Source organism: Coregonus lavaretus (assembly GCF_964263955.1).
Source record: "Coregonus lavaretus genome assembly, contig: HAP1_SCAFFOLD_2469, whole genome shotgun sequence".
NCBI classification, from domain to species: domain Eukaryota; kingdom Metazoa; phylum Chordata; class Actinopteri; order Salmoniformes; family Salmonidae; genus Coregonus; species Coregonus lavaretus.
Genome location: NW_028166198.1, coordinates 26,845 through 40,000, shown reverse-complemented (window position 1 = coordinate 40,000; position 13,156 = coordinate 26,845). Strand labels below are relative to the sequence as shown.

The following is a 13,156-nucleotide window of genomic DNA, read 5'->3' as shown; positions in this document are numbered from 1 at the left end:
TGGACCATTCTTGATACACACGAGAAACTGTTGAGCGTGAAAAACCCAGCAGCGTTGCAGTTCTTGACACAAACCGGTGCGCCTGGCACCTACTACCATACACCGTTCAAAGGCACTTAAATCTTTTGTCTTGCCCTCTGAATGGCACACATACACAATCCATGTCTCAATTGTCTCAAGGCTAAAAAATCCTTCTTTAACCTGTCTTCTCCCCTTCATCGACACTGATTGAAGTGGATTTAACAAGTGACATCAATAAGGGATCATAGCTTTCACCTGGATTCACATGGTCCGTCTGTCATGGAAAGAGCTGGTGTTCATAATGTTTTATACATTCAGTGTATATATATATATATGTTGTTTGTATGCGTTGGTCTTTATAAATTATTTATTTGCATGTGCTGGGCTTTAGCTGAGATTATTCGTTACAGAGAGTCAAGTATATATATATATATATATATATATATATATATATATATATATATATATATATATATATTCATTACATGTTACATGTTTTTAATGGATGGATTGCATTTCTATAGTCCCATAAGAGCACTCACCCAGGTCTCAAAGCACTTGACCTTGAACTCACCACTAGTCTAGAGCAACACCAATTAGGATCTCGATTCAATATGTAGCTCTGAAGACCTGCGCAACAGCGCCATAGAAATTCGTGGAGACTGCATTCACAGTAAACGCTATATATGTCGGCTCAATCAGCGATTATCTTTACATTTAAATCGCCCTACAGCACTGATCTTTAGTGCTATGGATTGAATGGAGCCCCTATTACTGTACTGTATGTTTTGTTTATAAAGACACCAGCACCCAGACAGACTGCGCATCTGATTTTTTTAGTCTATTAAAACAGACCACAAATTAGAACCATTTGTCAGATTGCTTCTTGTCTCCAGAATGTCACTGTATACGATTTCCATGTCAGGTTGTAAATGTAATGTAGTGGCAAGTCACAGCATCTGTCCTTAATGGCAGTATGTTACATTTCACACACACCCTCTCTTGAATGTCACTGTTCAGAATGCTGCATGTTAACCTTCTCCAATCTTAGTTCTGTTAGTCTGAGGCCATGTCTCTCTCTCGCTCTCGCTCTCTCTCTCTCTCTCTCTCTCTCTCTCTCTCTCTCTCTCTCTCTCTCTCTCTCAGCTCGTATAAGGCGTTACTCTGACGTCATGCCCCTCCCAGACTCCTTCATCCAGAAGCAGCAGCTGGACGCCAGCATGGCCGACACCTTCCTGGAACACCTGTGTCTGCTGGACATCGACCAGGAGCCAATCACAGCCCGCAACACCAGCATCATCTGCACCATCGGTGAGTTAAATAACCAATCATCTGCACCACATGTCAAAACTCATTCCACGGAGGGCTGAGTGTCTGCGGGTTTTCGCTCCACCCTTGTACTTGATGGATGAATTAAGGTCACTAATTATTAAGGAACTCCCCTCACCTGGTTGTCTAGGTATTAATTGAAAGGAAAAAACACCCATGATCTACACCATCGGTGAGTTAAATAACCAATCATCTGCACCATCAGTGAGTTAAATAACCTTTTGTTTTGTGTAGCTTATGTTGGTAGTCCTATGTGGCTCAGTTGGTAGAGCATGGCGCTTGCAACGCCAGGGTTGTGAGTTTCGATTCGCACAGGGAACATGTACAAAAAAGTGTGAGAATCTATGCACTCACTACTATAAGTCTCTCTGGATAAGAGCGCCTACTAAATGCAGGTACAGTATAGGTAGACCCTCTGATTTATTCATTATGGCTGTGCAGAGTGGACTGTATGGGCTAGGGGTTGGAGCTCAGCAGATCTAGGTTGGTGTGTTGTTGGCTAGCAAGCTGGGTATTGACTGGGTGTTGGTGATTGACATCCCACTGACTGCACTGTTAATGATGTATCAGGGTGGATTGATTGAAAGGTGCACTGACTGACCAATGAACTGCTGGACAACCCATGGTCTTTGTTTTATCTGTTGTCTCTTTTTCTCTTTTTCTCTTGTTCTCTCTCTCTCTCTCTCTCTCTCTCTCTCTCTCTCTCTCTCTCTCTCTCTCTCTCTCTCTCTCTCTCTCAGGTCCTGCATCTCGCTCCATCCCCAAACTGCAGGAGATGGTGAAGGCAGGAATGAACATTGCTCGACTCAACTTCTCTCATGGCACTCACGAGGTGTGTTTGTCTCTGTCATAACCTGTCTTGCAAGTAATCACTCATCTGACACAACTGTCAATCCCATCATATCAGTTTAGTAACAGCTATTCTCTCTCTCTCTCTCTCTCTCTCTCTCTCTCTCTCTCTCTCTCTCTCACTCTCTATCTCTCTCTCCCTATCTCCCTCCTTCAGTACCATGGTGAGACCATCAAGAACATCCGGGAGGCGGTCGAGACCATAACCACTGACCCCTTATATTACAGGCCGGTAGCCATCGCCTTGGATACCAAAGGCCCCGAGATACGCACAGGCCTGGTCCGAGGGGTAAGCCAGCATTTCGTCACTACTTACCATTCTATCCAATGGGCTTACATTCCCTACAGCCAGACTGGTCAGTTATCCAGTTTAGGGTGAGGGTCAACAGACCAGGAGAGTGTGACAAGTGTTGACTGACCATGCTGGTTGTTTTGGTGGTTTTCTATCCTGGACACAGACTCAGATTATGCAACAGTATCAACAGTAGTGAGAAAGATGCCTTCTCAGCATCAGAACAGGACAAGTGTTTGGGCACCAGAGGAGGCTGGTGGGAGGATTTATAGGACAGGCTCATTGTAATGGCTGGAATGGAATAAATGGAACAGTACTAAACACATCAAATGTATGGAAACCACATGTTTGGCTCCGTTCCATTTATCGCATTTCAGCCATTACAATGAGCCCGTCCTCCTATAGCTCCTCCCACCAGCCTCCTCTGTTGGGCACTGATCTGTTTGTAATAGCACCGGTCCTGCCAATGGAAAGTTCAATATCCTTTAGAAATAATAAAAACCTAGCTTATTGTCTGCTACATGGTTCTATGTGTGAGGAAGATAAGGCAATGTCTAGCCTGTGTGTGTGTGTGTGTGTGTGTGTGTGTGTGTGTGTGTGTGTGTGTGTGTGTGTGTGTGCATGCGTGCGTGTGTGTGCGCGCATGCGTGTGCATGCTCATCTGCCTCCCATTTCTTACTAACACTGACTTTGCTGATAGTTGGTTTATTGAGGAAAGGTTGTACTTACTATATGACTGTGATATATATATATATATATACAGTGGGGAGAACAAGTATTTGATACACTGCCGATTTTGCAGGTTTTCCTACTTACAAAGCATGTAGAGGTCTGTAATTGTTATCATAGGTACACTTCAACTGTGAGAGACGGAATCTAAAACAAAAATCCAGAAAATCACATTGTATGATTTTTAAGTAATTAATTTGCATTTTATTGCATGACATAAGTATTTGATACATCAGAAAAGCAGAACTTAATATTTGGTACAGAAACCTTTGTTTGCAATTACAGAGCTCATACGTTTCCTGTAGGTCTTGACCAGGTTTGCACACACTGCAGCAGGGATTTTGGCCAACTCCTCCATACAGACCTTCTCCAGATCCTTTAGGTTTCGGGGCTGTCGATGGGCAATACGGACTTTCAGCTCCCTCCAAAGATTTTCTATTGGGTTCAGGTCTGGAGACTGGCTAGGCCACTCCAGGACCTTGAGATGCTTCTTACGGAGCCACTCCTTAGTTGCCCTGGCTGTGTGTTTCGGGTCGTTGTCATGCTGGAAGACCCAGCCACGACCCATCTTCAATGCTCTTACTGAGGGAAGGAGGTTGTTGGCCAAGATCTCGCGATACATGGCCCCATCCATCCTCCCCTCAATACGGTGCAGTCGTCCTGTCCCCTTTGCAGAAAAGCATCCCCAAAGAATGATGTTTCCACCTCCATGCTTCACGGTTGGGATGGTGTTCTTGGGGTTGTACTCATCCTTCTTCTTCCTCCAATCACGGCGAGTGGAGTTTAGACCAAAAAGCTCTATTTATGTCTCATCAGACCACATGACCTTCTCCCATTCCTCCTCTGGATCATCCAGATGGTCATTGGCAAACTTCAGACGGGCCTGGACATGCGCTGGCTTGAGCAGGGGGACCTTGCGTGCGCTGCAGGATTTTAATCCATGACGGCGTAATGTGTTACTAATGGTTTTCTTTGAGACTGTGGTCCCAGCTCTCTTCAGGTCATTGACCAGGTCCTGCCGTGTAGTTCTGGGCTGATCCCTCACCTTCCTCATGATCATTGATGCCCCACGAGGTGAGATCTTGCATGGAGCCCCAGACCGAGGGTGATTGACCGTCATCATGAACTTCTTCCATTTTCTAATAATTGCGGCAACAGTTGTTGCCTTCTCACCAAGCTGCTTGCCTATTGTCCTGTAGCCCATCCCAGCCTTGTGCAGGTCTACAATTTTATCCCTGATGTCCTTACACAGCTCTCTGGTCTTGGCCATTGTGGAGAGGTAGGAGTCTGTTTGATTGAGTGTGTGGACAGGTGTTTTTTATACAGGTAACGAGTTCAAACAGGTGCAGTTAATACAGGTAATGAGTGGAGAACAGGAGGGCTTCTTTTTAAAGAAAAACTAACAGGTCTGTGAGAGCCGGAATTCTTACTAGTTGGTAGGTGATCAAATACTTATGTCATGCAATAAAATGCAAATTAATTACTTAAAAATTATACAATGTGATTTTCTGGATTTTTGTTTTAGATTCCGTCTCTCACAGTTGAAGTGTACCTATGATAAAAATTACAGACCTCTACATGCTTTGTAAGTAGGAAAATCTGCAAAATCGGCAGTGTATCAAATACTTGTTCTCCCCACTGTATATATGGTTGTCTGACCTAGCTATCTTAAGATGGATGCACTAACTGTGTCGCTCTGGATAAGAGAGTCTGCTAAATGACTGAAATGTATAAGTTAAGATGTGTGCATTATTCTGTGTTTCTCTGTGTGTACAGACTGCAGAGCAGGAGGTGGAGCTGGAGCGTGGGGCCAGTGTGCGTGTGGTGACAGGGGAGGGGGATAGGGACAGTACGGATGGGAACGTGATCTGGGTGGACTACCCCAAACTGCCTCAGGTTCTGGACAAGGGAGGGAGGATCTACATCGACGACGGACTCATCGGACTAAAAGTTCTGGAGACAGGTAACACATATAACACACACACACACACAAACATACTGCACCTAAACACAATACTGGAGATAGTGTAGGTCACACGCATGCATGATTATACTGCTGGAGATACATAAAGACAAGCCATAATCAGCTACATGTGTAAACAAGTAAACATTCTCTACTTCTGTCTCATGATCTGTTCATCTTATTCCTCCCTTCCTTCCTTCTCTCCCTCTCTCCTCTCTCCAGGTCCAGACTGGGTGGAGGCGCTGGTAGAGAGTGGCGGTGTTCTGGGCAGCCGTAAAGGTGTCAACCTGCCAGGGTGTGACCTGGTGGACATGCCCGCTGTGAGTGAACGTGATGAGGGGGACCTGAGGTTCGGCGTGGCCCAGGGGGTGGACATGGTGTTCGCCAGCTTCATCCGCTGTGCCCAGGACGTCAGGGAGGTCCGACGGGCCCTGGGGGCCTTCGGAAAGGACATCAAGGTGGTCAGCAAGGTGGAGAGTCGCCAGGGAGTACAGAAGTGAGTGTCTGTGGAGGAGAAGAGAGAGAGGAAGAGACACACATCCATGCACACACACACACACACACACACACATACAGAGTCAACAGTCTCAGATTTACACATGAACAGCACGTATGTTCAGCCTCAGTAGATGGATAGCCTGCTGTCAATACCTGCCGTTGACCTTGGAACCACATGACTCATTCAGTATCCACTCACAGTGGATTTGTGTGGATGACCATTCTCTAACAATAAGATTCTATAGTCTACGGTACATACAGTAAGACATACAGTATGTGGACACCCCTTCAAATTAGTGGATTCGGCTATTTCAGCCCGTTGCTGACAGGTGTATAAAATTGAGCACACAGCCATGCAATCTCCATAGACAAACATTGGCAGTAGGATTGCCTTACTGAAGAGCTCAGTGACTTTCAACGTGGCACCGTCATAGGATGCCACCTTTCCAATAAGTTAGTTCGTAAAATTCAGCCCTGCTAGAGCTGCCCCAGTCAACTGTAAGTGCTGTTATTGTGAAGTGGAAGCGTCTAGGAGCAAGAACGGGACTGCCGAGTGCTGAAGCGCGTAGCGCGTCAACATCGCCTGTCCTCGGTTTCAACACTCACTACCGAGTTCCAAACTGCCTCTGGAAGCAACGTCTGCACAAGAACAGTTCGTCGGGAGCTTGATTAAATGGGTTTCCATGGCCGAGCAGCCGCACACAAGCCTAAGATCACCATGCGCAATGCCAAGCGTCAGCTGGAGTGGTGTAAAGCTTGCCGCCATTGGACTCTGGAGCAGTGGAAACGCGTTCTCTGGAGTGATGAATCACGGTTTGGTGGCTGCCAGGAGAACGCTACCTGCCAGAATGCATAGTGCCAACTGTAAAGTTTGGTGGAGGAGGAATAATGGTCTGGGGCTGTTTTTCATGGTTTGGGCTAGGCCCCTTAGTTCCAGTGAAGGGACATCTTACTGCTACAGCATACAATGACATTCTAGACGATTCTGAGCTTCCAACTTTGTGGCAACAGTTTGGGGAAGGCCCTTTTCTGTTTCAGCATGACAATGCCCCCATGCACAAAGCGAGGTCCATACAGAAATGGTTTGTCGAGATCGGTGTGGAAGAACTTGACTGGCCTGCTTAGAGCCCTGACCTCAACCCCATCGAACACCTTTGAGATGAATTGGAACGCCGACTGCGAGCCAGCCCTAATCGCCCAACATCAGTACCCGACCTCACTAATGCTCTTGTGGCTGAATGGAAGCAAGTCCCTGCAGCAATGTTCCAACATCTAGTGGAAAGCCTTCCCAGAAGAGTGGAGACTGTTATAGCATCAAAGGGGGGACCAACTCCATATTAATTGCCATGATTTTGGAATGAGATGTTCGACGAGCAGGTGTCCACATACTTTTGCTAATGTAGTGTATGTAGTGGTAGAGTAGTGGTGTAATAATGTTTTTGTATGATGTACAGTTTTTTTTTTTATGGTGATGTAATTGCCTTCATCTTGTTTGGACCCAGGACGAGTAGCTGCTGCCTTGGCAGGAACTACTGGGGATCCTTAATAAATACATATAAAGCCACTCTGCAGTATCGTGACCACGGAATTAAATAGAACATTATATTGTATCTCTACTATCATAACAGACACATTCCCTGTGACAGCAATGGTGATGTTTAACTGATAACCACATGTCTGGATGTTATAGATCTATAATCACACTGACGGCTGACAGCAGAGTGATGGATGAGGATGTGTCAGAGCTATATAGAATCTGGATGTTATATACAGTGAGGGAAAAAATATTATTTTGCCCACTGACAAAGAAATGATCGGTCTATAATTTTAATGGTAGGTTTATTTGAACAGTGAGAGACAGAATAACAACAACAAAATCCAGAAAAACGCATGTCAAAAATGTTATAAATTGATTTGCATTTTAATGAGGGAAATAAGTATTTGACCCCCTCTCAATCAGAAAGTTTTCTGGCTCCCAGGTGTCTTTTATACAGGTAACGAGCTGAGAGTAGGAGCACACTCTTAAAGGGAGTGCTCCTAATCTCAGCTTGTTACCTGTATAAAAGACACCTGTCCACAGAAGCAATCAATCAGATTCCAAACTCTCCACCATGGCCAAGACCAAAGAGCTCTCCAAGGATGTCAGGGACAAGATTGTAGACCTACACAAGGCTGGAATGGGCTACAAGACCATCGCCAAGCAGCTTGGTGAGAAGGTGACAACAGTTGGTGCGATTATTCGCAAATGGAAGAAACACAAAATAACTGTCAATCTCCCTCGGCCTGGGGCTCCATGCAAGATCTCACCTCGTGGAGTTGCAATGATCATGAGAACGGTGAGGAATCAGCCCAGAACTACACGGGAGGATCTTGTCAATGATCTCAAGGCAGCTGGGACCATAGTCACCAAGAAAACAATTGGTCCTGGTTCGAATCCAGGCTCTGTCGTAGCCGGCCGTGACCGGGAGACCCATGGGGCGGCGCGCAATTGGCCCAGCGTTGTCCAGGGTAGGGGAGGGAATGGCCGGCAGGGATGTAGCTCAGTTGATAGAGCATGGCGTTTGCAACGCCAGGGTTGTGGGTTCGATTCCCACAGGGGGTATGAAAAAAATAATAATAATGTAAGTCGCTCTGGATAAGAGCGTCTGCTAAATGACGTAAATGTAAATGTAACACACTACGCCTTGAAGGACTGAAATCCTGCAGAGTCTGCAAGGTCCCCCTGCTCAAGAAAGCACATATACATGCCCGTCTGAAGTTTGCCAATGAACATCTGAATGATTCAGAGGAGAACAGGGTGAAAGTGTTGTGGTCAGATGAGACCAAAATCGAGCTCTTTGGCATCAACTCAACTCGCCGTGTTTGGAGGAGGAGGAATGCTGCCTATGACCCCAAGAACACCATCCCCACCGTCAAACATGGAGGTGGAAACATTATGCTTTGGGGGTGTTTTTCTGCTAAGGGGACAGGACAACTTCACCGCATCAAAGGGACGATGGACGGGGCCATGTACCGTCAAATATTGGGTGAGAACCTCCTTCCCTCAGCCAGGGCATTGAAAATGGGTCGTGGATGGGTATTCCAGCATGACAATGACCCAAAACACACGGCCAAGGCAACAAAGGAGTGGCTCAAGAAGAAGCATATTAAGGTCCTGAAGTGGCCTAGCCAGTCTCCAGACCTTAATCTCATAGAAAATCTGTGGAGGGAGCTGAAGGTTCGAGTTGCCAAACGTTAGCCTAGAAACCTTAATGACTTGGAGAAGATCTGCAAAGAGGAGTGGAACAAAATCCCTCCTGAGATGTGTGCAAACCTGGTAGCCAACTACAAGAAACGTCTGACCTCTGTGATTGCCAAGAAGGGTTTTGCCACCAAGTACTAAGTAATGTTTTGCAGAGGGGTCAAATACTTATTTCCCTCATTAAAATGCAAATCAATTCATAACATTTTTTACATGCGTTTTTCTGGATTTTTATTTATTTATTCTGTCTCTCACTGTTCAAATAAACCTACCATTAAAATTATAGACTGATCATGTCTTTGTCAGTGGGCAAACGTACAAAATCAGCAGGGGATCAAATACTTTTTTCCCTCACTGTATCTATGATACATCACCCATAAGTCATGTCTCCATTTCTCCTTCCTCCTCCTACCCTTTCTCACCCTCCCTCCCTCTCTCTCCTCCCTCTCTCATCATACCCTTCACCTGCCCTCTCATCCTTTCTTCCTCCCTTTAATTCTCACCCTCCCTCCCTATCTCTCTCCTCCCTCCCTCCCTCCCTCCCTCCCTCCCTCGCTCTCAGTTTCTTGGAGATCCTGGCAGAGAGTGATGGGGTGATGGTTGCCAGGGGCGACCTGGGCATAGAGATCCCTGCAGAGAAAGTCTTCATCGCTCAGAAGATGATGATCGGACGCTGCAACTCCGCTGGCAAGCCTGTCATATGTGCCACACAGGTCAGAGGACACACACACATACACTCACACATACACTCACACACACACACACACACACACACATACACTCACACACTCCTGGAGCCATGTTGAGTCAGGGTGTTGTATGGTACAGCTCTTGACTCAGGTTTGCTTTAAAAGGCCAAAATGCACACATGCACATCAATACTTCAGGGCATAAAGAGCAGGACAGGGCCAAACAACATACACATGCAGTCTGATGTGTTACGTAGGATATTAGCAACAGGACACGAAATATAATGATGATAAAATAGATACTCTCTCTCACGCACATGCACACACACACACACACACACATAGACATGGACACACACACTCCTCGGTCTCACGTTTTCTCTGTCTCCTTCATATTGACTCATATGGCTAGACTAATATCAATAACCATCCCTCCCCATCACTCTACCCATTATTTTCTCAGTGTCTTCTCTCATGTTGCCCAACCACGTCCCTTGTGTGCTGATGGGTGTGACGTCGGTAACGTCGGTAACGGTGTGTGTGTGTGTGTGGTAGATGTTGGAGAGCATGGTAGCCCACCCCAGGCCTACGCGTGCGGAGGGCAGTGACGTAGCTAATGCAGTGTTGGATGGAGCCGACTGTGTGATGCTGTCTGGAGAGACGGCTAAAGGACTGTTCCCTGTCGAGGCTGTGGCCATGATGCACTCGGTCAGTGTGTGGAGAGTAGAAAGTCCATTCTTTTAAATAATAATTTGGTGGGTGCTTATATTTGTCCTATTTCACACACGTACAAGTGTGCCCCCACGGGGGGCCAGTATAAAAAAATGTTTTACAAAAATGTATGCACTCACTAACTGTAAGTCGCTCTGGATAAGAGCGTCTGCTAAATGACTAAAATGGAAAATGTAAATGTATTATACATGTGGAAATGTTATTTTTGACATATCCCAACTCCCACTGAGACACCCTCAGAGAGTGGGGTCACGGCCAACCATTATCAACGGCGACCCTGGAGCAATTAAGGTTAAGTGCCTTGCTCAAGGGCACAGCTACATATTTTTCACTTTTTCGGCTCGGGTATTCAAACTAGCGACCTTTCGGTTACTGGCCCAGGGCTCTAACCGCTAGGCTACCTGCCACCTGACAAATATGGAGAGTTGGGCTGTAGGACACTTTCAAGGAATCAAAATGTCTGACAAACTTAGATTTTACGGTGACCTATCCCTTTAACTATTCCCCCTTCATCTCTGTCACACGCCACACCACACACACCTACAGATCTGCAGGGAGGCGGAGGGGGCCATCTTCCAACAGCAGTTGTTTGAGGAGCTCCGTCGTCTGACCCCTCTGTCCAATGACCCTACTGAGGTCACTGCTATAGGAGCTGTAGAGTCCTCCTTCAAATGCTGTGCTGGAGCCATCATAGTACTCACTACTGCTGGCAGGTATGCTATTACACACACAGTCTTGCGCAGCTAACCTTGTCGGGACATACAATTCAGTCCCATTCAAAATCCTATTTTCCCTAACCCCTAACCCTAAACCTAACCCTAACCAGTACCCTTACCCTAACCCTAACTTTAACCCTAACCCAAACCTTAACCCAAAAACCTAACCTTAACCCTAAACCTAACCCTAGCGCCTAACCCTAAACCTAATTCTAATCCTAACACTAATTCTAACCTTAACCCTAAACCCCCTAGAAATAGCATTTGACCTTGTGGGGACCAACAAAGTGTCCCCAGTTGGTCACATTTTTCTTGGTTTACTATACTTGTGGAGACTTCTGGTCCCCACAAGTATAGTTAAACACGTCCACACACACACACACACACACGTACTGTACATGCAAACACACACATGCTCACTAACTCCAACCCTCTGGCTTTCTGCTCGTTCTATTCCTCTCTCTCTCCCAGGTCAGCCCAGCTCCTGTCCCGGTATCGCCCACGCTGTCCCATCGTCGCGGTAACAAGAAGTCCTCAGGTGAGATAGAATACTGGCCCACTCTACGAGTCACAACCCCTAAGGTTAGGTTTAGGATTGTTGTTTGAATGTATATGTGGTTGTAACCTGTAGAGTGGGGCTGTTACCTGCCTCCCTCATGGTAAAGGTAAAGGCTGTTAGTAGTGGTGGTGTGATGCGGTATGTGTGTGTGTGTGTGTGTGTGTGTGTGTGTTCTGTCCCCAGGTGGCACGTCAAGCCCAGCTGCTGAGGGGTGTGTTCCCAGTGCTGTTCCACCCCCTCCCTGCCCCCGTCTGGGCCGACGATGTAGACAACAGAGTCAACTTTGGCTTGAACATAGGTCTGTGTGTGTGTGTGTGTGTGTGTGTGTGTGTGTGTGTGTGTGTGTGTGTTTGTGTGTGTGTGTGTGTGTGTGTGTGTGTGTGTGTGTGTGTGTGTGTGTGTGTGAGAGAGAGAGAGTTTAGTGTCATATGGATGTTATTCACGTCTCTTTTTACTATCTCACCGTCTGCCTCCCCTTTCCACCCTCCCTCACTGTGTCTGTCCCCCCTTCCACCATCCCTCACTGTCTGCCTCCCCCTCCCACTATCCCTCACTGTGTCTACCTCCCCCTCCCACCCTCCCTCACTGTGTCTACCTCCCCCTCCCACCCTCCCTCACTGTGTCTGCCTTCTCCTCCAACTCTCCCTCACTGTGTGTAGGAAAGGCCAGGGGCTTCTTCAAGACAGGTGACATGGTGATTGTGGTGACCGGCTGGATTCCTGGTTCTGGTCACACTAACATCATGAGGGCGGTCCACGTGCCCTAAACACTCTGCTCCTATTGGACACTACCACTGACTGACAGACAGACCCACCAATCCGAAGTGGCACACACTAACTGGAACGCTAACTACATAGATAGCATAGAACTAGAATACATTTCCTTTATGAGGGGATGAAGTACATAAATAAAACAACAGTTTAGAGATTACGATGATAAAGTTAATATTTTTCATTAAAAGTTACCTTAATGTTTTTGTGTTTATTAATTTCTGTCTTGGAAGCACTGCCTCTCACCAAATAAAGCTTGGAGCATAGCCTCAGCATAACATGGCATGAGGTCTGTTTTTTTCTCTCTCTCTATCTTTCTCTCTCTCTGACTCTCTGGCTCTCTCGCTCTTTCTCTCTCTCTCTCTCTCTCTCTCTCTCTCTCTCTCTCTCTCTCTGCGACGCCTGTATGTTCAGTGTGCATGGTCCCCATCCATCATATCATTTTTTATATAATTTGAGAAACAAATAATGAACTGCAATTAAGCCATTTCAGTTGCCAGTTATTGTGGCCGTTGTCAGTCATATGATGTGTGGAAATAGATAAGGCTTATCTCTGTCGCCGTGGCTGGTGGAGATATTCGGTTTGACCGATGTCATTAGATGCTGAGTTTTCTGAGGCGCTCCAGCCCTGTCATTTTATTCTACCAACAGAGATGACCCAGATCCGCGTTCACAGCGACTACCCATAAACTAATTAACTGTCTCTCTTCTGTTTATTATCTCCTCTCCCATGGTTATGTGTGTCCCTTTTCTTCCTCTTGCTCTGCT

General features: G+C 46.4%; 1 protein-coding gene across 8 annotated transcripts in view; it reads left to right on the top strand.

Annotated features, from left to right (window-relative positions):
- LOC311114973 (pyruvate kinase PKM-like) overlaps positions 1 to 12,666 on the top strand; it is a 22,804-nt gene extending 10,138 nt beyond the window's left edge. For all 8 annotated transcript variants that reach the window (XM_084190196.1, XM_084190195.1, XM_084190197.1 and 5 more), the window contains 11 exons: positions 1,168 to 1,332; positions 2,091 to 2,182; positions 2,357 to 2,488; positions 4,997 to 5,183; positions 5,406 to 5,679; positions 9,485 to 9,635; positions 10,167 to 10,319; positions 10,890 to 11,056; positions 11,531 to 11,597; positions 11,802 to 11,916; positions 12,278 to 12,666. In XM_084190196.1, the coding sequence (XP_084046322.1) occupies positions 1,194 to 1,332; positions 2,091 to 2,182; positions 2,357 to 2,488; positions 4,997 to 5,183; positions 5,406 to 5,679; positions 9,485 to 9,635; positions 10,167 to 10,319; positions 10,890 to 11,056; positions 11,531 to 11,597; positions 11,802 to 11,916; positions 12,278 to 12,384 (1,584 nt within the window). In that variant the 5' untranslated portion in view covers positions 1,168 to 1,193 and the 3' untranslated portion in view covers positions 12,385 to 12,666. The remainder of the gene's footprint in view (positions 1 to 1,167; positions 1,333 to 2,090; positions 2,183 to 2,356; positions 2,489 to 4,996; positions 5,184 to 5,405; positions 5,680 to 9,484; positions 9,636 to 10,166; positions 10,320 to 10,889; positions 11,057 to 11,530; positions 11,598 to 11,801; positions 11,917 to 12,277) is intronic.
- The last annotated feature ends 490 nt before the right edge of the window (positions 12,667 to 13,156 follow it).